Source organism: Psittacula echo (assembly GCF_963264785.1).
Source record: "Psittacula echo genome assembly, chromosome: Z".
NCBI classification, from domain to species: Eukaryota; Metazoa; Chordata; class Aves; order Psittaciformes; family Psittacidae; genus Psittacula; species Psittacula echo.
The window spans coordinates 2,178,916-2,201,145 of record NC_137742.1 but is presented as its reverse complement, the minus strand read 5'-3'; the positions used below and the strand labels follow the sequence as shown (position 1 = coordinate 2,201,145).

At 47.4% G+C, this 22,230-nt stretch overlaps 1 protein-coding gene across 1 annotated transcript; it reads right to left on the bottom strand.

Annotated features, from left to right (window-relative positions):
* Nucleotides 1-3,702: 3,702 nt before the first annotated feature.
* On the bottom strand, nucleotides 3,703-21,841 carry MEX3C (mex-3 RNA binding family member C). Its single transcript, XM_080638565.1, has 2 exons — nucleotides 21,041-21,841; nucleotides 3,703-6,845 (listed from the first exon to the last, which is right to left on the bottom strand). Exons 1-2 carry the CDS (start codon nucleotides 21,699-21,701, stop codon nucleotides 5,620-5,622), a joined length of 1,887 nt encoding a protein of 628 aa, XP_080494691.1. The 5' UTR covers nucleotides 21,702-21,841; the 3' UTR covers nucleotides 3,703-5,619.
* Between the last annotated feature and the right edge of the window lie 389 nt (nucleotides 21,842-22,230).

The window sequence follows — 22,230 nt, the reverse complement described above, 5'->3', positions numbered from 1 at the left end:
TTGGGATTGGATGAGCTTTAAGGTTCCTTCCAACCCAAACCAGGCTGGGATTCTGTGATTTATGGAACATGGGGTTGGTGGCTCCTGGGCTTGCTGGGGCTCCCCGGCATGGAAGTGCCGGTGACAGCGCCACTGAAGCCATCCTGAGCTGGTCCGCGCTGTGTCTCTGCGGTGATGTCCAGCAGCACCATTGCCGCTTCACGGTTGTGCCTTGTGTCCGGGTCAGGAGGGTCTCTGCTACCCGGAGGGCTGGGGGAATCCCCATCCATGCCGGACGCCTGCCCACCGCGCTGCCATCGGCATTCCCACGGGGCACAGACGTGAACCAAGGCCTGGCCGGTGCAGCCCCACGGTCACGGCCGTGCCCCATGGCTGGGTTCGTGCCGCTGCGCGGTGCCGTCCGGCTCGGTGCCGCTAGGTGTCCGTAGTGCTCCGCGCTGCGGAGCCGCGGCTCTGCGGGGGGAACGGGGCTGGAGCCCCGGCCCAGGGGACCACGGGTGCGCGGGGACCTGGCGGCTTCAGGAGCATCCCTGAGGGTCCCGTCCCCTTTGGTCGCTGCGTCTCAGCCATGGGAGATACCAGGGATGGGGACGTCCCAGGGCAGAGCCCGGCACTGCGGTGGTTCTGTTGGATGCAGGCGTCGGGGGGAAGCTCTTCATTGAATCATAGAGCACTGGTTTGGGTGGCCGGGGCAGAGCCCCAGCCCTGGCAGCACCTCCATGGCCTTGCTCCAGTGGAGTGCTGCTGAGTGACCTCCTGATGCCAGGCTGTGTCCGTCTCCTGTTGCCTTTCGTATAACCATAGAACTGTTCAAGTTGGAAAAGCCCTTTAAGCTCATCCAGTCCAACCATTCCCAGCACTGCCAAGGGCCACCCCTAACCCATGGCACTGAGGCTTCATCTGCACGCTGTGTGAACACTTCCTGGGACGGTGACTGCAGCCCTGCCCTGGGCAGCCTGTTCCAATGCCTGAGCACCCTTTGGGATAGGAGTGTTTTGTAACCTCCATTCGATACCTCTCCTCCCATCACTGTTTCCCCCCAGTCTGAGGGAGGTTTGCACCCTGTGCTTCACACAGAGTGCTCTAATGATGCCTTTGGAAGTCATCGTGTCCCCCCTGTGCTATCAGCTGCCTTCTGCTGTCTGTCCTCCCCTCTTCTGACCCTAGTTCTGTTGTTGGAAGGAGCCTGCTCCGCTCTCTGCCTGGTTCTTGTGCTGGCTCATGATGCGATGTGCTCAGATACTCCAGCAATGTCAGCACAGATCTGTTCTTGCTCCCTGTTGAAGCATCCTTCCTTCCCTGTTTCTTACCAAGGGGCACCTGCAGGAGGGAGCAGCTCCCTCCAGGATGGAGAGGTTTTGTCCGGAACCAATTTATGGTTGTTCTGTAGGGAAATAATAACAGCCGCTCCTGCTGGCAGCACACAGGGATGCACTGACGTGTTACTGCTGGCCAAAGACCTTAGATACCTGAGGCTGCTTTGCTTTGGAAGGATGCATCTCTCTGCCTCAGCATCAGCTGTAAACACATTCCTGTAGCACACGGGTGTGATGGAGCTTGTGGTCCTCAAAACCACCTGGCTGGCGCTCATGGCCCGGAATCTGTTCATTCTCTTCAAGAGGACAGAAAGGAGATTACTCCCTTTTAACGAGAACTGAGTATTCCGTCTTGGGAAGAGATCAAAGGGTATTTAAATTCATTTCACTTGCAGAAGTTTTAGTGTTGCAGCAAGAGGCCTCAGACACAAAACCTCTGTCAGCGAGGAGCTAAACCCTCACCCTTTCCAGATGCACGTCAGCATCCTCAGCCGCAGCCCCTCCAACGTGCGTTATTTACAGTGCCGGTTGCACTGCCGGTTACCCCGGCCTTGCATGAGACGGGCATGGGCTCAGAACGCGCCGCTTCGCATCCATCTGCTGTCATGAATGGTATTTTTCCATGCTCGGGAGCGCTTGTGATGGGTGACTCAACCCGCCTGGAATCTTGTCCATGGAAGGGGAAGCACCCGGCACCGGCACGGGCCACTGCCCTGCTGCCAGCAGGCAGGTCAGGGCGGCCGAGCGAGGCCAATGCTGTTATTCCTATAGGAAGTTCAAAGGAAGCTTTAAATTCACTTTTCCTTTCACCCTCGGCAGCTCCGCGCTGCTCCCTCGGCTGGGCTGCAGCGGGAGGGCTCCGGAGAGGCTGGGTTGGCATCAGCCACAAGCCCCACAGGACCATCGCTGCCAGGGTCCCATCCCTGCCCTGCTCCAGCAGCACCTGCCTGCTCCGATAGCCCAGTCCCTGCCTTGGGAAACTCCCTCAGCCTCCTTGTTGGGAGCAAGGGCAGGGATAGGGATGTGAAACCTCTCCAGCTCCCGGGGGTGTTCGCTGTTGGTGCTGTGGCTGTTGCTCAGTAGCTGTGGTGTGACCCTCGGGGTGGAAGTGGTGCGGGCTGGCCCTGAGCTCAGCACCTCCTGTTGGGTCCTGAAAACCAGCCATGGTCCAAGTGCTCCTGCTCTGCTGCCCACAGGGCACACACCGGGGCAGCAGGTACAGCACAGGGGTTGGCAACAGGATGCTCTGTGTTAAAAGCAGTAAAGAAAGAAACCCCTTTTGTGCTTCGTGCTGTTCCTTCACTTGTGTGAGCACCGGGGCTGCTGCACTGGGGCAGGAAGCTGTGCCCAGAGATCCTCTCCATCGTTGGAACCAGAGCTCCCTTCTCCATGTCCTGTAAGGACACTTACATTGGCTGTAGCTCTGACAGGTAGAAGGGCGATGCTTCCCTTGAGATGAGGCTGCCCATGCATCAGGACTCAGGAGAGAAGCTGGGTTTTGGGTTGGAATGGGGGGTTTGGGGGGAAGATCACCTATGGGTGAGTGAGCTCCTGCATCAGGACAGGAAGGAGCTCTCTGCCCATGGGCAGCTCCTGATCCTGCCCTGCAGGTACAAGCAAGCTGGAGAGGGGCAGCTCTGCTCCGGAGCCAGGCTGAGAGAGCTGGGCTGGGGCAGCCTGGAGAAGAGAAGGCTCCTGAAGGGGAGACCTGAGAGCAGCTCCAGTGCCTAAAGGGGCTGCAGGAAACCTGGAGAGGGGCTTTGGACAAGGGCCTGTAGGGACAGGCCAAGGGGAATGGCTTGAACCTGCCCGAGGGGAGACTGAGATGAGCTCTTAGGCAGAAGCTCTTCCCTGTGAGGGTGCTGAGGCGCTGGCCCAGGGTGCCCAGAGAAGCTGTGGCTGCCCCATCCCTGGCAGTGTTCAAGGCCAGGTTGGACACAGGGGCTTGGAGCAAGCTGCTCCAGTGGAAGGTGTCCCTGCCCGTGGCAGGGGTTGGAGCTGGATGAGCTTTAAGGTCCCTTCAACCCAAACCAGGCTGGGATTCTGTGATTTCTGCTGCTGGCCAATGCTCACACACATGAGCACAGGGAGTTTACCTTGCACTAACTTCAAATGCAGGGTCCTCACCATGGCACCCAACAGTGGCTGCACCCTCTGGAAGACACCAGCTGCTTTGTAAAGGCAGAAGTTAACAGACAGCAGGACCATTGGCACCTGAAGTCACGCAGCCACGACTGTGGTGTACAAGCACTGGGAAATCCCCATGGTGTTTGGGTGAGGGACATCACCCATTCCCATCCCCAGCCTCCACGGGCTGCTCGAGGCGACAACCATAGACAGCAAAACATTCAAGTTAATGGAAACGAGTCTTTATTAAGTAACTTTTAATATCAGAAAAATAAAACTCTTATAATTCTCTTTACAGCAAATATATAATATCAGTGCTTTGGCCGTCATAAGTTAAAGGCCCTTTATCATAAAATATATGGTTTTTAAACTTTACTCAAATTGAATAACCCCTATGACCTCTCTACATATACATAACAAAAAGTGTAGTAAAATTAGCAAATACTAAACTATATTGATAGTTCATCATTCTTAAGTTTGTGGTTTATAGAAATAGTACACCCAGCTAACATCTGTCAACTCCTTGGCTTATTAGTTGCGGTGTACAATGCAGTATAATACAAAATACATGCCCCGTGAACGCTTGTTTGCATCTACAAGACTGCAGCTACAGATTAGGATTCAATACTGACATGTATCTATTCTATAAGCAATCATAGCATTGAAGTTATGCAGTACATAATGTGCCGTCAAGGCAACTCTTATACCGAAAATCATGAAATAAAAACCGTTATTTGTAAACTCTTTATACGAAATGTAACTCTTCAAGTGGAAATAAAAAATAAATTTTTCTGTATATTTACTAGTTCAGTACACATATAATTTCATTTTCTTAAGCTGAGAAAAAAGCTTTGTCTTGGGAAAATAATGCTTCGGAAAAAAAAAAAGTTAGAAAAAAATCCACCAGAACTCCACTTTGTGTCTTTTTGTTTGTTTTTGGTTTTGTTTTTTTTAAACTGGTTTTATTGTTTTAAATATGCCAGCACAGATTCGGGAACCTACTGAGGATGAAGCAGCTACAAACATCCACAGGTTGAAATGTAAGAAGTGCATTGAAAACTCTTTCTTTTTTTAGGGTTTTGTTTTCTTTTTTTAGGGTTTTGTTTTCTTTTTTTTTTTTTTTTAAGGGTTTTTTTTTTTTCATTTTTTACATGATTGGAAAGACAGTTTTGAAATGAAGTAAACTGATTGCAGGGCCACTGTCACAGCTGCTGTCATGAGCAATACACGGGCACGTGCGCAACTCCCCGTTTCTCCTTTACCTTAACTAAAAATAAAATATATTATCTATATATGTGCAAGACAAGTATGGATTGAACACAAAAAAATGCTTCACATTTTCAACTATACACTCGCTACAAACGTAATTTAAGGACAGCTTGATCGGACTAATGAACGGAATGTCAGCATCCCCACTAGAAGTTGAAATATGGGCATCCCTCTCTGAAACGGGATGGAGCCAGCCAGACTTTTCTACATTGCATTAAGAAAAGCAGTGGGTAGGAATTCATAAATCTAGATGCTCCTGATCTTCTGAGCATACTGCCCTTAATGTAGGGCAAAACGGAGGTGCGTCGAGGAGCTTCTCTCCCCTCCCTCACTGTAATTCATAATCTGAACCTGCCACTAACATCACCCAAATCAAACCATGCTTTAACTGCAATGCTGAAGAATCGGGCCTAAGTTATGCACGAAGCAAAAAATAAGATGTGTGTATTTCCCCAAACCTGTTTTTCACAACTGGCAGTGTAAAGAAGGCAGCATTGGAAGTGTTGATATATTGATAATGCCACAAACTCTCCACGGCAGACGAGCACTTCTGAGTTCAGGCGAAGAGGTTCACTGCTGCCAGCACACACAAGTCAAACGTTTAAAAACGATCCTTTAGAAAGCCCATACAACATGTTTCTTTTCAGTTGTGCAACTGATGAACACCTCCTTTTGCTGTGCCGTACCACCACACCAGCTCGCTCTATGTGCCATCTGCTTACAGTGAACCGGACAGAGACCACCTACATTTAGTGTTACCGTAGCAGCCGTTTGAGAAAGCAGAAATTCATTAACAACTTCAGCCTAATCCCAAGAAAGCCCAATAGTCAGAATCCATTAAGAAGTTTACCAGCAGGTGCCATTACACTCATGCCTTTAACGGTCCATATATAATATCTATATACGTTTAAGAGTGAATTTGGATTGCCTGAGTAACAGCTGTCTGGCAAACAGGACATGATGGCATTTCCTTCTCACAGATTTTGTTGGCACACTCCATGCAGAAGAGATTGTGGCCACAGGGGACCAGGGCCGCAATGACTTCGCTCTCAAAGCAGATCACGCAGTCGTGCTTCTGTCTCGACTCGGGGGGTGAGCTGGACGTGGAGCCACCATTGGAAGAGGAATAGCTGTTGGTACCATTGGAGAAAGCAGGGATGTATACGGGAAGGCCAGCTTGGTGGATGACGGTAGGTGGGTCGCTCGTCGCTCTCCTCACCAGCGAGTGATCCAGACTTTCTGGAAATGTAGGTGACAAGTGAGGAGTAGATGGCTGGCTGGTTTGGCGCCAAGGCTTGGCATTGCTTGCAGCATCGCTACCGAAGCCAGAGAGAGGGTTTACCGGTTCAAAAGGAGTCCAGATGGTTTGGCAAGGTGTTGGTAAGGAGTCATACGCGGCAGAGTCGGCCGCAAGATCTTCCGTGCCAACTGAAGGCAGCGCTTCTCCAAACCAGAAGTTACCTGTGCTGAAGGGACTTGTTGGGCTGAAGTCAGCCAATCTATTGCTTCCAAAATAGGAATCTGTGGAGCCACTTCCCAAGGAGCTGGAGCTGTCATTTCTGTAATTAGAGATCATTCTGGTGCGGCTATGAGGGAGGGGGTTAGAGGGGATCCACGCTGAGCTGAGGGTGCCTCCTTCGAAGCTCACATCTGTACCGTTGTAGTGGAAGTCGTTCTCCTCGCTCAGCTCGATGTAGTTCCCGGTGCGCATCGCTATGTGCATCTCGATCTCCTCACGTGCGCGGTCCACGTTTTCAGGCATCCCCGTGACTTCAAAGACAGGCTCCTTGTCCCTGCTGGGAGTGACTATGTAGGTATGGGTCTGCTGCTGAATTCTTTTGATTGTAGCTCCTTTTGGACCAACCACCAGCCCAACTACGCGGTAAGGCACCCTGACTTGGACAGTAGTCTGACCTGGCAGGCTGGGGGTACATGGCAAACCTGCCAGGACAGGACCGTTCTTGTTGCGTGATGCTCTGATCATGGAGAAGTGTTCGGCAGCTGAGAGAATTTCCCTTTTGGCCATGGCTACATCCTCTTTTCGTCCAGTGACAACAAAGATGGGTTCTTCTCCACGAACAGGGGTCTTAATGTAAGTATTTGTCTTGGCCCTTAGTGCTTTTATTTTGCAACCTGTTTAAAGGGAACACATGCAAGTTTAGCAAGACAGCTAAGTTTAGAAAGCCACAAGAAAGCTGGCTATTTTAAGCCGTTTGAGAGTTCCAAGAAACCATAGGGTGAAACCAAAAGCAGCTGTTTTTATCTCTGCAATCCACAGCAGAGAAAGCAGTAACAACTTCCACCCATTATTTCCAAGCAGAACTTAGCAATGTTTCTTGGGCTGATTTGGCCCATCACCTCCTCAACAGCTATTAGATGGTGAATAAACATGGATGGCTTTTTCTTGACAGCCACATTCATCATTACCCCATAATGGTGGGTTTCTCCATTGATTTGGTATCCTTCAGCTATTTCTGACATCCTGCAAAAGCAGTAAAGGCTCTCACACAGATGCACGTATGTCTGATATACACCAGCCTTTCACAGACAAGTGTGACCTAAAAGCAAATTAAACCTTTACAAGGGAGAGAAGGGTCTGTGATACAACCTGTGGAGGATATAGATAAAATTGATCTAATGAGAACTCTTCATTTGCTTCCTGTTACAAATAAGTGTTATTTAAACATTACTCTTCCCTGTGGGGTGAAGGAGCCACTCCCTGAACTGTCAAGTAGGAGCTCAAGCAGTTTGCATGCAAATAAGGCTTACTGTGCAGTATTATGTGCCTACATGGAATTTCTCTTGTTAACTGGGTAAATACAATCCAAAAGAGAAACAAGAAGTTAATGGAACATTTGTCTTTGATTTCTGGGGACTGAATTATACAGTTTGCTAGAACACAGTAACAGCAGGCTCTCTTTCTCAAGATGCTTAAGGCGTTTTGGCATGGTGCCTACAGAAGCACCTCTTTCCCATCACAGGACCAGAAAAACCTGCAGTGTGAAACTGAGAGACACAAGCAGGCCCACGACATGCAAGACAGTCTATGGCATTCAGTCTTAACTGAATTTAGCCCGTATTAAAACAAATTCAAAAGCATGTCACGCTAAATGTCATTTTATAGCAAACCTCATCTTGAAACAACTATAAGCAACATTTGCAGACCAAGTGTTTTAAGCATCATTTCACTCTCAGAGTGAAATTCATTCCCATTTTATTCATTTACTTTAAGTATCTCATAACTGTCTGAGTACATGAAACAGTCTCTCGAAACAGTGTTTTTTGCACCCAAGGTACCTCTAGTGATAACAATTTAGAGTTAAAAAGCCACTCACACATGCACTTCATTCAGGACTATCTACTAATAAAAAACCAGCAAATATGCAGATGCTGGCTGGAATAGAGGGAAGGAAGACCTGCTTCTCACAGGGCCCCTCCACATAGTAAGGACAAAGGCTGAACACAACAGCCCTTTGTTTCCAGGACACAGCTGGAGAGGAAGTTCATTATCTTCAACAGCTTGTAGGGAGGCCCTACCTCCATCAGAAAGCACAGGGAGGAGCAGGGGAGTGCTCCTGCAAGGGAAGGAGTGAGGCACAGGCAGATCTGCACAATGGAGGGATGCAGACCTGAGAGCCAAACAAGTATTTCAGCATGAGGAACAAGTACCTGCAGGAGAAAACAAATCCATAAACCTCAACCTCCTGCTACAGCACACTGGAAAGGCACCAGCACCCCAGTAGATAAAATAAAGGAAAACACAGCCACGAGATGCCTTATGGAAGCTGCAAAATGCACATCCTTTGAAGCCATGTCATTTCCGGGCTCGTAACAGACAACTTCACCTTGCTCTGGCATTTTGCCTTTACTCCGTCCATCTCTTTGTCTGCATTTCTCCATGTATGTAAATCTGCTCTCCCGCTCTGTCTCCCATCCCTTCACAGTTACTCAGAAAACGTGCTGGGTTCAAATCTTAAACCCACAATGGTCCCTAAAATGGTGCTGCTGAGGTTTTCACTCCAATCAAGCCCTTTTTACTGGAACACCAAAAGCCGAAGTCAGCCTCCTGATGTGCTTCAATTATTCTGCAATTTACACAGATAACTTTAATTTACTCCATTCCACCCAAGTACATGCTCTTACTTCCTAAAAGATTAGAGGCAGCATTTAAAGAATACTTAGCACAAGGCATACACACAATAAATATCAATGTGGCTATTTATATATATACACCACACCTCAGAGCCTACTTACTTCCAGATTCCAAAGTGCCTTACCAATTCTTAAAGTTTACATTTTAGATGAGATTTTCCTGCTGTTTTAGAAACTCAAGTCGAGTCAGAAGTCTGCACCATCAGCTCCATTCCCCAATTAAGCCGCAAACTCACAGAGATTGCTTTGCCAGAGCTGTGTTTTCAAACCACTCCTGAGTGAAGGAAAGCCTTCCTGCCTTTCTTCCTCAGGCTGCAGAAGGGCACAGACCATGATGGGCACACTTTTCTTTCAGGGTGTGAGCCACATACCTAGAAAGCAGAGGCCGAATACTGCCTCAGCTCCCTGCAGCAACAGAACAAGACTTTTAAACACTGGAAAGCTGGCTCCAGTGGAACACTGACCATTAAGGCCAACTCTCAAACTCTATCTGAAACTTCGAAGGAACTGAAGAAAGTCACGTATGAAACCCAACATTTCTGAATGAGTCAGTAATACCTGCTGGGCTTGGTCAGCAAGGAGTGCTGGAAAACCCCACGACAGACAGTCGTGTCAGAGGACAAGGTCAGCTGCCCATCAGAGCACTCCAGCAAGATGATCCTTCTATTTGCCTTTACTCAGCCGCTCTGGTTGCCCATCCTCCCCCATTACTCACTATCGAGATGATGATATGAAGCATGGCTGATGCCATCCCTAGTCCGACAGCTCCCAGCACCCAGAGGCACTGAGGCCACAACAACATGAAGCATTTCAGCTATGAACTCATGTGGCTGAAGGATGAATCAAGACATTTCCCAGTCTCCTGAGCTTAGTCAGAAAAATAAAAGGAAGACAAAGGAAAAAAAATACACGGCCCCACACTTGTGCAATGTATCATCAGGTTATTGTAGCCAGGATGTTGAGGTACAGAGATAAAAAAGCCCAAAGAGGGGACTGGAAATTCAATTTAATCAAATCTTTCAAAGCAATTTTAGCTTTGGTATGTTAATGGAAGTCTATTCAATACAAGTTACCGCACTTGATTCAGCAGGGTAAGCATTCCTAGGCAGCACATTCATCCATAAGTACACACTGACATAGCTAAAGCAAAATCCTTTAGTTTTGCTTGCATTTAGGCAAAGATTCAGTACTGGCCTGCCCAGGCACCTGTGGAGGAGCTGAGCTGTACTGAGCCCTGCAGGCAGTGTTCATCCTGTGCCGGCTGATTTGTACCATTCTTCTCAAGCCTCCTCCCCATTTTTCCTGTAAGAGGATTATTCGACCGAACATTTTAAACACACTCGAACATCATACTCCCCAAGAGACTTAAAGGTAGCTCTGAATGAACTGTTTACCTCATACCCTTCCCATTTTAAATGATGAAACACTTCCTTATTAAAGAAAATGTGATAGGAAGACAGATTATTTCCTCCCTCCCTGCTTAAAGTGAGAGTTAAGCGCAGCAGCCACAGCACATACAGTCCTCACCCGCCACACAGCAATGGCCAGCTCAGCCTTCGTTCCTGCTTTCACCTTTCATCACCACAAACAGGATGAGATACATCAAACCTGGTCTCAGGCCACTTACTCCACAACAGTAACTCCTCCAGGGAGCCGGTGGAGCCCGGTGACTGCAGTGGGAGTGCTGTGCACCATGCCAGCAGCCTGCTGCCCTGAGCCAAGAATCACCCAAAATTCAGCCCATGGACAACTCCTCTGCCATTAAAAGCAGCAGCCCAGGAGGAATGGAACCTTCTTCCCCAGCCATTTGTTTCTTCCGTTAAATTCACCTTAAAGCCACGCACTGGGAATGGGACAAGGATTGATTTACAGATGAGGATCCCTTCATCGTGTGGTCTCTTCCAAACAACTACACCAAGGGAAAGGAGACCTTCATGCTTCTCAGTACCAACACTAACAAAATGCAGCTGGTCAAAGCAGGGGCACCCACCTCATACCCACATTCCTCCTGCAGCTCTTGCCAAGTGCCATGAAACTGGGGTTCAGGCATGCACAGGAACCCAAACACTTTTAACCTTCATGTCTGTTTAACCTTGCCTCCCCAGTTACACAGGGCTTTGGAAATAAAAACCTGGGGAAAAAAGAGAAGTTTATCTAGATAGGTGCCTGAAAGTCATAGTGGGTAAAAATTCAGTTAGCAGTTCCTGCGAACCACAACCTAATACCAGTTTGTTCTCCTTGCTTGCTCATGATGAGTCCTTGTTAAAGGAATCAAAACTGAGAACCTCCTTCAAGACACCCAAATAGGGTGGGAAGACACACTATTGCCTGGGCTGTAAAAGCAGCAAGCAGGGCGAAGCTGCATTGGCACCAACTCACCTCTCATGCAGAAGGCAGGGCTGATGAGCAGTCCCAACCAACCCTGGCATCCTCCAACACAGCCCAGAGCAACCGTGGGCAAAGCAGAGATGTGACAGATTAGCCTCTGCAGCTTGTCAGCACTAAAGAGAAAGATGCAGTTCACAGGAATGTATTTTTCAGTAGCTTTGCTGTTATCTGATGAAGACAATGGAGTATTACAGCCCCCACTCAATAGTCTTTAGCACACTGACCACTGATTCTGTAATAGGCTGATACCAAGTAAGGAGGCAGCAATAGAATCATTAGTGACATCAACCTGGAACCATGAACTGCTAGTGGAGCTGTGGCTAATTCCTTGCCTAGAAAGCAAGGGCAAGGTCTGGGAAGTCCCTGCAGACATGTAGTGAATGGCACAGGATCACTGGTCATGACAAGGAAAGAGGAGACTGCACAGGGATTTGTTTTCTATGAACCTGCAGCTGTTGTGTATGGACACAGTCTGTTAAGCTGGCACAGCCTCTTTCCTTGCTAGGTTGCCACAGGCTTTTAATTGGGAAGCGGAACTCCTGCAGCGAAGGTAAGGAAGGATTTGCAGAGACTGAAACACTGGATGTACCTTAAGGCTGAAGGCTGCCAGGGCTGCAGAGCTTAACACTGCCCACCTGATTGAAAACAAAGAAAAATTAATCTACTTCATTAAGAATGACTACTCTACACAGTTTTTTAGAAGTGTTGCTCATTCCCATTGGTGGTACAAGCTGCATTCTTTTGCTTCCTCTCAGTTGTGACATGGCTAAAAATACCTATCCAGTTTGTGACTATGCAGTAGAAAACTGACATATGCCCAATTTAATAAGCACAGATAGAGCTGCATTGGGACAGAAAAATTAAATCCTGTTCTAAATTGTTTAATGGTTAAACCACCTTAGGCAGGCAGGCTGCACAATTAAGACCAGAGTATTTATGACACTTCACTGGGTTATTAAATGTGCGTGTTGTCTGGTCAGTTGATAGACTGACTCTGGCTACTATCAGCCTTCACCTAACATCAATTAATTCATCTCACACCTTGTTTAAATTCATAGACAGTAAAATTTCAACTCCTTTTATTTATTTTTTTTCCAAACTGGCTGTTGAATATAGTTAGTAAATGCAAGGAAGATGAAGTAATTTCTCTGTACTTACAAAAGATGCTGCTCCACACAAACCCCTAGATCTATGTACTCAGGAGGCTATTTATCACCTCTGTGGCATTGTGATTTTAGGAATGAAGGCTGTAAATTTAGAATTTTATTTTTAAGCAATTTTAAGAGGCAGCCTAAATTTGGATAATAATTATCAGATAGAATGTTTTGAAAGCAAGTTTTCATTCATTTTGTGCAGTTTTCTCCATAGTTGAAGGTAAGCTGAGAGACAACTCATCACAGAGCACAGCATCCATCCTGAAGACAGCACTAGACCAGCCACCAACAGCTTAGCTTCTCATTAGTATTCTGCAGTAAAAACAACAGTCTGATCACTATTTGGGTTAATTAGCTGGTAAGATTAAGGCTGCAGTGTGACCACTCAATGTAATGCTAACAAACATGAATAAACCAAGAGACAAGCACAGCTGGGACTCGCTCAAGCTCATGGGGCAGGCCTGGAAACGGAAGATGACAGTCCCTGAAGGAGAAGGGAGCAGGGTAACTGCTTAAATGGGGGCACAGATACTGGCAGATTTTAAGGAATAGCCATTTTGTTCATCATCTAACAATCCAAAGCAGTCTTCTCCCTGATGGTGCCCACAGTGCAGTTCCTTCGAGATGGCCACATGAAATGCACACGAAGAATTGTAAGATTAATGCCCCATGGCAAAGGCTTTTCCTACAGGCTACTCAAGTACCAGTAGGTGCCCCTGCCCTTCAACAGGTGGCATTTTTAGGTGAAGCTTCCTGTTTATCACAGTAGGGATGTTTCTTAATGAGGACTCACAACGCAGAGCTTCTTCTCAAATTTAGGATCTAAAATGCGATACTGGTACCATGACAACCTGAAGTTTGGGAACAAAATTATCTGCTCTGAAGCATGGCTGCATTAATGTTTTCAGACAATGACTGTACCTCAGAAGTGCTATACACTGGTAATAACCATCTTTCACTTCTAACTATAATGACACTACAATAAGCAATGCTGCAAGTAGGTACATTTGCTCCTAGGGTAGAAGAGAAAGGAAAACTCAACTGACAGCCACTCTGATAAAGTTATTCCAGAAAAGGAAAGATGACATACAGGTCTTTTAAGAAAAATAAGAATTTGAGCATTTTATACTTCTATCAAAGACATGTTCCGTGCATCCTGACCCCATCATTAACTTACCACTGCAATCAAAGGCTTTTAGTTACGCTGCAGTTACCAAACCCCTGTGCCTGCCTGTGGAACATTTCAATACTACTTGCACTATATATAGTGACCAAGACTGCTTCCATTATAATTCCATCATGCTCACCCATTTCTGAGCAGCAACTGACCACTTACCACTTTGTACTTTTTACACGTATGAATGCTAAGATGATGTATGACTTTCCTGCTTGTCATCATCCAGCTGAAACTGCAGAAGGGTTTTAAGACAAGATGCTTTCCAGACAAGCACTTCTATCTTGAGTGCACCAGGTGCTGCAGCTGTGCAGGCTCAGGCCTGTCTACGTACCAGGAGGGAGGATGACCTGGAGATCTCAAGTACTTTCATCAAGAGCCAACTAATCACAGTCAACCACTTCATCGTGCCAGACCTCAGGGAACAGTACTCTGTCTGGCCCCATTGCTGCCAAGAGGAGCTAACACGATGGGAAAAGAGGGCAGCTTTAAGAATCTCTGATGATGCTGAGAAAGCTTCCCAAGAAAGAGCTGTTTACAAGCTCCTGGGACATTTCCCTCTTCTGGAAAACAAAAGCCCTAGTTCAGTAACCATGTACAAACTCATTATTCCTTAGGTATGCTATCAATTTATCAATTGACTTGTACATCAATCCAGTACAGAATGAAGTAGCAAGCCTGCACACTGTTTGCTTTGTATGCCAGGCTGGGACAATCTATCAAATAAGTAATCTCAGAGGCAGAGGAATACTCCAATCCCTGAGACAGATGGCAACTCAGTAAACAAGTTACATGCAACAAAAGAACCAGAGGGCAACTTATATTATTAATTACAGTACCAGGACTAAGACAGCAGCTGCTGAGAAAAATTAGAAAGATACAGTGTAGAGAGGCAATAGTTATGAGAGGGAGTACATTCAACAAATAAAATAGCTACAGAACAAGAGTTGTTTCCATTAAGAACACTGATCTAGTGAACAGAACAGATTGGTATGAGCAAGTGTTGGGAAAGCTGACCTGCAGACACAGGATATTAAAAGGGACCACAAGTCAAGATGCCATGATGGCAAATAAAAGGAAGACTGCAAAAACCCTATGCAAATCTTCACCTACACCAAATTCCGTGTTCAAAGATGCTGCTATACCTGTGTTTTAATACACAAAATTCCACCATACGTTGTCAAATCTAAAATGAACTAGAAGGTAAAAAGTCGTGAGAGGCACTGTGTCTTTGGTCAAAGAAGCAGCAGAGAACTTGGTACAGACTGCAGAACAACTGACTCACACCAGTGAGGGAAACAGAGATCTTGGATGCTGGTGAGATCTCATGAACCTAAAGGAGTACCTGAAAGAGAGAGAAAAGGAAGACATTCTTAAAGGGTAATTGAACTTGGAAACAAATGCTTGATTTAGAGCTTTTCTGGCCTTTTGTTTTGATTAAACAGAAATGTTCTAAAGCTCAGCAGCCTGTTGGGGTTTTTCTTGTTACAGCAAGTACCCCTGTTAAATTTTTTTGCTTCTGATAGGGAATTGGCCCTGTGGGGTGGAGATATTGCACCAAAAACAAGTTTAAGCTTTGAGATATCCAACACTTTGTTTAGAACAAAGTTTCTCTTCCAGAAACTCAGACCACAGTGTACTACAAGAGAGGGCTACAGGGGCTACTGCAGGGAAACACACATCATCTGCCAACTTTACTAACAGCTTAAAAAGAAGTGTTCATCACTGTTTTTTCATGCCACAGACAGGTTAACCTAGTGTAGTTCAGAAACACATTAGCCTGGATTTCTTTTGTATGTATAAGTTATAAACTTAAAAAGCCATGTTATTTTAGAACATAGAAATTTTGAGGGGAAAAAAAAAAAAAAGGGGGCCAGAGGATTAAAATTTAACATTTTACTTCATAAGATTTATATTATTTTAATTTCAGCTTCATCCAAAAAGAAAATCTACTTATACAGGTATTCCCTTTGGTATTCATACATTAAAATATACAGAATTGCTGGCAGACTACAGAAAGAGAAAAATCACCTGAGTGTGCACTGAGTTTGGTGTCCTTCCCACCCAGAAACCCAAACAGTAGCAGCATTTGTAACTGAGGATTTATGATCCCAGCTGGAGAACCTGCACCTTTCTGACACATCCTGCAACTGGTGTTGGGTTTTTGCATAAAGCAAATCACAAACAGCAGAACCAAAATGTTTGTTAAACAGCACCAGAGCAATAAATCACTGAAACTTCAGCAGGCAACTGAGGCTATTCAGAGCCACGTCACTGTATGCTCACATGTTTAAGTTCCTGGATTTACAAGCTCTAAAAATGACACTTTTCAGAAAAACAGCTTTTATACTGGATTTCAACAAATAGCTCAAGTTTTCTTTCCATCTTTAGAGCAAGCCATTTCATATAGTATCTAATAACCTGCTTGCTGTAGAGGATGCAAAAAGAAATCTGAAGTATAACTGACATATCAGCTTTCACTTAAGTTAGTTGAACCTGTGGTTTTTGCTGTCTGTGGCAATAAGCTGGCACTGAGATATATGATGACTTCAGTCATGTAAATTGAACTTATTCCTGAGAGTGGAAATCTTTAAGCATCCAGGTAAAAAGACGTCAACAGGCAATTCAGACTAGTTAGCTGTGTTTATGCTGACTACTTACAGGTGAGCAATTAATAACCAGTCAAGGCTACATAAATATTGTCAGTAACTCAGTAACACTGTTATCACAACATAGAGACATAAATCCAGACATACAGTTCTCTATGAAAAGCTGTAATTATCCTACCATAAGACATCTAGGTACTGGACTCTGCTAACACAAGTATTTCCTTCAGGACTGTTTTAGCACCACTTCCACTCCCCCAGGAGTGGTAGATATTGTTCTTATTCAGCTGTTCAGCTGTGGTAGTTATCAACTACCAACTATATGAAGTATTTTGTTTCAAGGTACAGGACTGTTTTAAGCAAAGTAATATTTTGCTCGAGTACGCATTCAAAAGCAAAGTGCAAAAAGGAGTCCAAGATCATTAAATATGCATAAAATTGTTATTTCAGTGGCAAGGCTGTCTCATGCAAAGCAGATTTGTCATTATCGATTTAATCAGTGAAATGGGATGATATCATTCCTCCTCCTCTTACTCATCTGGGGTTTGGAGACTGCCCGGCTCATTTCAGGCTCTGCAGCCATCATCTGAACTATACTTACTGAGAAAAGAAAAGCATCAAGCTCAAGAGTTAAGTAGCTCAACTCGAGTGATGTCTTGGGGAGAAAAAACACTACTGTCAGCTTTATAGGAGAGATAAACACTTGGAAAAATCACATTACTTGGATAGTCACAACAGTGGAATGCAATGGGCAAATATCCCAGCAACCATTATCTGAAGACAAAACACTCAGGGATGCAGCATCTCCCAGAGACTTCTGTCCCTACCTGCATTGTTCAGGTTTTCTGTTCATGCCTTCAGACACCACCTCTCTTTTTGCATTATTCAAAAGAGCTTTTAGTGTTTAAACATGCTTTTCTTATTAAAGAAAGTGGATGGGGGAGGGGACACTAAAGACCCCAGTTAAACTTATCAAATCCTTCTCAGGGCTCACCAAGATTGACAAAGAAAATTACCATGACCAACTTCACATATAGGGATGTACATACAAGATGTTTCCAGGTGATCCACAGCAGACTTTTGCAAGTCCTTCACATGATCTAGAGATTAAAACAAAACCTCCCAAGTTAGATCCCTAGAAGTTGGTTGTTTCTTTTAAGTCTAGATTCATGCTTATATAATTTTGGGTATATGCCCTATGCCAGCTTTTCTCAGGCAAACAAGGTCACCTCCTTGGCAATGCAGCTTTCTTGCACCACTTCTCAAGAGCACTTTCTCAAACTTTATTTATTTTCTAGAAACCAAAGCAACTTTGTGCATGCGGGACTCTTAGCTGCTGACAGCAAAGAAACTCACTTTTCTGATCAGCATGATGACTGGACAACTTAACGAAGGTTGGATTCAACAGCAAGTGCAAATTCATACAGGAAGCCTGTACAATGCCATGAATGGAATCTAGTTTTCCTGGATCCAAATCACATGCCTTTACAAGAATAAAAGGATATAAACATCTTTTCCCTCGTTGTCCACCTTTGAGATTCTTCCACTTCATGTGAAGAATTATATTACACTATCCCAATCAGTGCCTGTCAGCTTCATTTTGGGTGGGCAAGGGGAATAAGAAAAGGTTGAGAACATTTAAAATTAAAAAAAAAAAAAAAATTAAAAAAAACCCCCAAAACAAATCACCATCCTTCCAAGTTTAAGAAATACTACAGGACTTTTCATTTTACAGAAGAAACACCTACTATTCACTAAAAGAAAATATTACTTAAGCCTTTTCTGTGATATAAATGCTTCCAGCAGCATTGAAGCACTGTTACAGTAACCCAGCAGCTTCACACGAAAACCATCAACTACAAGGTACATTTCAGGCACTTCATGCCTCCTGTAGCTGCAACCTCTCACATCTGTGCACAGCTACCAGCAAATATCTGACAAGGGCAGCTACCCACGTGGGGACCAGCAATCCAGTAACCCAGAGCAGGGCTGCAGGACCAGCACCTCATTGCCTGACATGCTGTATTTACATCTGAAACATGCACATAATTGGAAAAATGCTAAATGTGAGCACCATGAGGTTTTTGCTTGCTTACAGCTCTCCTAGGAATCAGATGCTTCTTTCATACAATCATAGACAAGTTAGGGTTGGAAAGGACCTTAAGATCAGCCAGTTCCAAACCCCCCACCACTGGCAGCGACACCTCACACTAAACCATGCTTACCCAAGGCCTCATCCAACCTGGCCTTGAACATCGCCAAGGATGGAGCACTCACAACCTCCCTGAGCAACCCATTCCAGTGCCTCACCACCCTCTCAGTAAAGAATTTCTTCCTTAGATCCAATCTAAACTTCCCCTGTTTCAGTTTGAACCCGTTACCCCTTGTCCTGTCACTACAGTCCCTGATGAAGAGTCCATCCCCAGCATCCTTGTAGGTCCCCTTCAGATACTGGAAGGCTGCTCTGAGGTCTCCACGCAGCCTTCTCATCTCCAGCCTGAACAGCCCCAACTTTCTCAGCCTGTCTTTGGTCTGATACAGAGTGCCTGTAAATTCTCCTACCCTGTGCAAAAAGTTAGATTTGGGTAAAGAATACTGTGGAATTCCAGTTATCGTTATTCTTTCAGTTAGGGTGACTTACAGTACACATGCTTTCAGGCACAGCAGCGAGGCCTCCTGTGAAACCTAGATCAAGCTTAGCATTTCTGGTTATTTCAGAGCTGATGTTTTTGGGGGCTGCAGACATTTCAAGTTCTTTTTATACCTCACAAAGACAGCAAAAGAGCGAATATAAAGTTAAATCTTTGTGAAAACCCATCAGAATTAACATCCCAATCACACTGCCCTTACATAATTGGATATTAAAAGTATCACAGTGCAGAGAAGTCTGCCATAAAACTTAAGCTGAATTCATTCAAGATAATGCAACCAGCTGTATGTTAGAAAGAACATGCAGCATCTTCCATTTTCAGACAGAGGAGAAGGATGGGTGAAGGATGCAGCTCAGGCCAGACTTGCTTGGGGCAGACCACACATTACTGGGTTAGAGCACATACACATGCAAAGCAGGTGGGTAAGGGCCTTCAGCCCATGTCGTGAGGCAGCACAGCTCTGGGCCATAGAAGGACCTGCAAGGACCAGTATTTCTAAGAAATTTGATAAATACTTACTGGAACTAATATAGCTTACGTAAGTTGGTCTCTAAGCATAGGTCTCCCCAAATGAGAACTCTGAAGGACCTCCTTGTGCAAAGCTTTCATGCAAGTATATTTGGTAACAGTTTTTTTTAGCTCTCCCTCCACTCCTTCCTCCTTTGTAGCCCTAATTCTCTTTATGATAGAATCCCTCCCCACCGAGGCTACATTTTATCACAAGCCAAACACTATGACATCTGATAAGAAATAAAAGCAGAAGCAGCAAATGAACTCTCCAGGAACAGTGATCCCATTTTTAAACAAACTCCATTATCTTGTTTTTAAGTAACTCAAAGTACTGAAAAACTGTACTACAGAGAACAATCCTGATCAAGGTGAGAAACACACAGCAGCCTAATCTGTCCTTGAAGCCCTATAGTTTGCATTTCTCTTCTAGAGGACTGTAGCAATAACCATTTTCAGTTCTGTTTTCCATCTCCCCCCTCCCCGCCTGCCATCCCCAGTGACACATGAGGAAGTCTTAAGATATTCAAACACAACTTACTGGAAAAAAGATGCTTTCTGCTTGAAACAGAACAGACTTGTCTCCATCAGAGAAAGCTACCTGACAATTTCTGCAGCACAGCCTTCGGTTCTCTGACAAACCCAGCAAAAAAAAAAAACAACCCACCCTTGACTGCTAAAAGCCTAAAATACATGTAGGAAGAGAAAACAAAAGTGCCAGTGCTCAGTGGGCATTTCTTTAGTACTACACGGTTCAGACCAATTTTACCATTTCTTCCACACTCACGGGAAAAAAAAGAAACAAAAGCCACATAGATGCAGAGCGACCAGACAGCGTAAGAGTTCGTTATCAGAGCCGATCAGCAAACAAGACACACCACCTCCAAACCAATGAAGAGTAACACAGAAAAGGAAGACAGCAGCAACTCCACTGCCTGTGTTTCCACACCTACACTTGACGCCGCTCAGCGCTTCCCCTGGTGTATAAAGTGCTTTTAGAATCAGGTTTACGGCCAGAAAGCTGGCATGAAACGTCATCTTTCTAGCTCCTCGGAGCACCGCTCCCAGGAGACCACATGAAAGGGCAGCAGCGATATGACCTTATCGTAACAGCGTAACAGAGACCCGCGGAGTGTAGCAACAGCGATCAACAGGAAGCCGCAAAACGGGCAGGAACGCAAAGGCTTTCACACAGAAGGCTGCACGTGGTTCCCTTCTCCACCTCGCTCGCTCCGGAGGTCCCACTGTCTCGGCGAGCGTCATGGAGCGCTATAAGAACAGTATCAGCCCATACCCTGCGCTGCAAGGCAAGCCAGTTAAAAGTCCTTCACCCTAAAAGCCTTTGTAAAACACAGGTACAAAGTTCCTATGGTGAAACGGAAGACCACAAGCCCAGCGTTACCGAGGACCAACGCTTGTGCCAACACCTACCTATGCAAAGCCAGGCTACACACTAAGATTTACAGCTCAAATTAACAACAACCGAAGGGCTCAGCTAGCCCAGGGCTTGCTCTCGCCCCTCGGCTGCTCATGCAGCGCTGGCCCCAAGTGCTCCGCGGGGCAGCCGGGGCTTCGGGGACGGGGAAGCGGGCCCCGGGGGGACCCGAACCCACTGGCGCGGAGAGGGGCTCCTCCAACCGACCACGAACGGGCCCTCCCGGGGAGGGTGTGTGGGGAGAGGCCCGGCCGCACTCACCCTGTCTCCCCACGATCTCGGCCACATGCTCCGAGCTGGGCACGGGCACACACTCGGTGGTGTTGACGCTCTTTCGGCGGAGCAGCACCGCCTGCTCGCTGCTGAGGCCCGTGGCCCCCCCGCCGCTGCCCAGGCCGCCGCCGTAGGCGCGGGACAGCATCGCCGCCATCATGCCCTGAGGATCGTCCGCCCCGCGGAACGCTCCCGCCGCCGGCGGCGGCTCCCGCACATCGAAGGAAGGCGACAGCAGGACGGAACCCAGCGGAGGCAGCAGCGACAGCGGCTGGGAGGGCGACAGCACCAGCACGGCGGCCGTGTCCTGGTCCTCCTCCTCCGCGTCCTCTCCCGCCAGCAGCTCCTCCTCGTCCAGCTCCAGGTCCAGGTCCGCCTCGTCCCCGGCCGCCGCCACCGCTGCCTCCTCCTCTGCCCCTCCAGGCCCCGGCTCCAGAGGGGGAAAGGACGGTGGAGCCAGGCCCGCCTGCCGCAGCCGGGCTTGCCTCTGGGCCGCCCCTGCCCCTTCTTGGCCACAGAGGCTGAGGCCGGCGAAGCTCTTCTGGAGCACCAGCAGCGGCTGCGGCGACGGCGGGCGGGGAGGAAGCAGCGGCGGCAGCTCGGCGGGCTCGGCGGCGGGGGAGGCCGCGGCGGTGCTGCCGCTCGGCATGGCGGAGAGGCACTGCGGGCCGGGCCGAGCCGGGCCAGGCCGGACTCAGCGGCTTGGGGCCACCATGCCACAGCGACCACGGAGCGCGGCCTGGGCACCGGGGCCGGCTCCTCACCGCGCCTTTTGTCTCATGGCGCTGCCCCCGGCGGCGGCCGCGGGCGGCGGCGGCGGCAAGGGGGGGGGGTGCATGCGAGGAAGAGGCGGCCCCGCCCCGCCCCGCGCTCGCCGCCGCGCCATTGGCCAGCGGAGCCGGTTTCTGGGCGGGGCCTGCGCGGGGCAGGGAAGGGCGCGCGCCGTCGGTGGCCGCTACCGGCGCTCGGTGCCTGCGGGAGGGGGGGGGGGCCCGGGTGACGGAGAGGGTTGTGCTGGAGGGAGCTTAAAGCTCATCCAGCTCCAACCCCTGCCACAGGCAGGGACCCCTTCCACTGGAGCAGCTTGCTCCAAGCCCCTGTGTCCAACCTGGCCTTGAACACTGCCAGGGATGGGGCAGCCACAGCTTCTCTGGGCACCCTGGGCCAGCGCCTCAGCA

Coding starts and splice junctions, on each gene's coding strand:
- MEX3C (XM_080638565.1), bottom strand. CDS start 21,701: ATGCCGAGCGGCAGCACCGCCGCGGCCTCCCCCGCCGCCGAGCCCGCC. Junction 6,846..21,040: donor CGAGATCGTGGGGAGACAGG/GTGAGTGCGGCC, acceptor CCCTTTAAACAG/GTTGCAAAATAAAAGCACTA.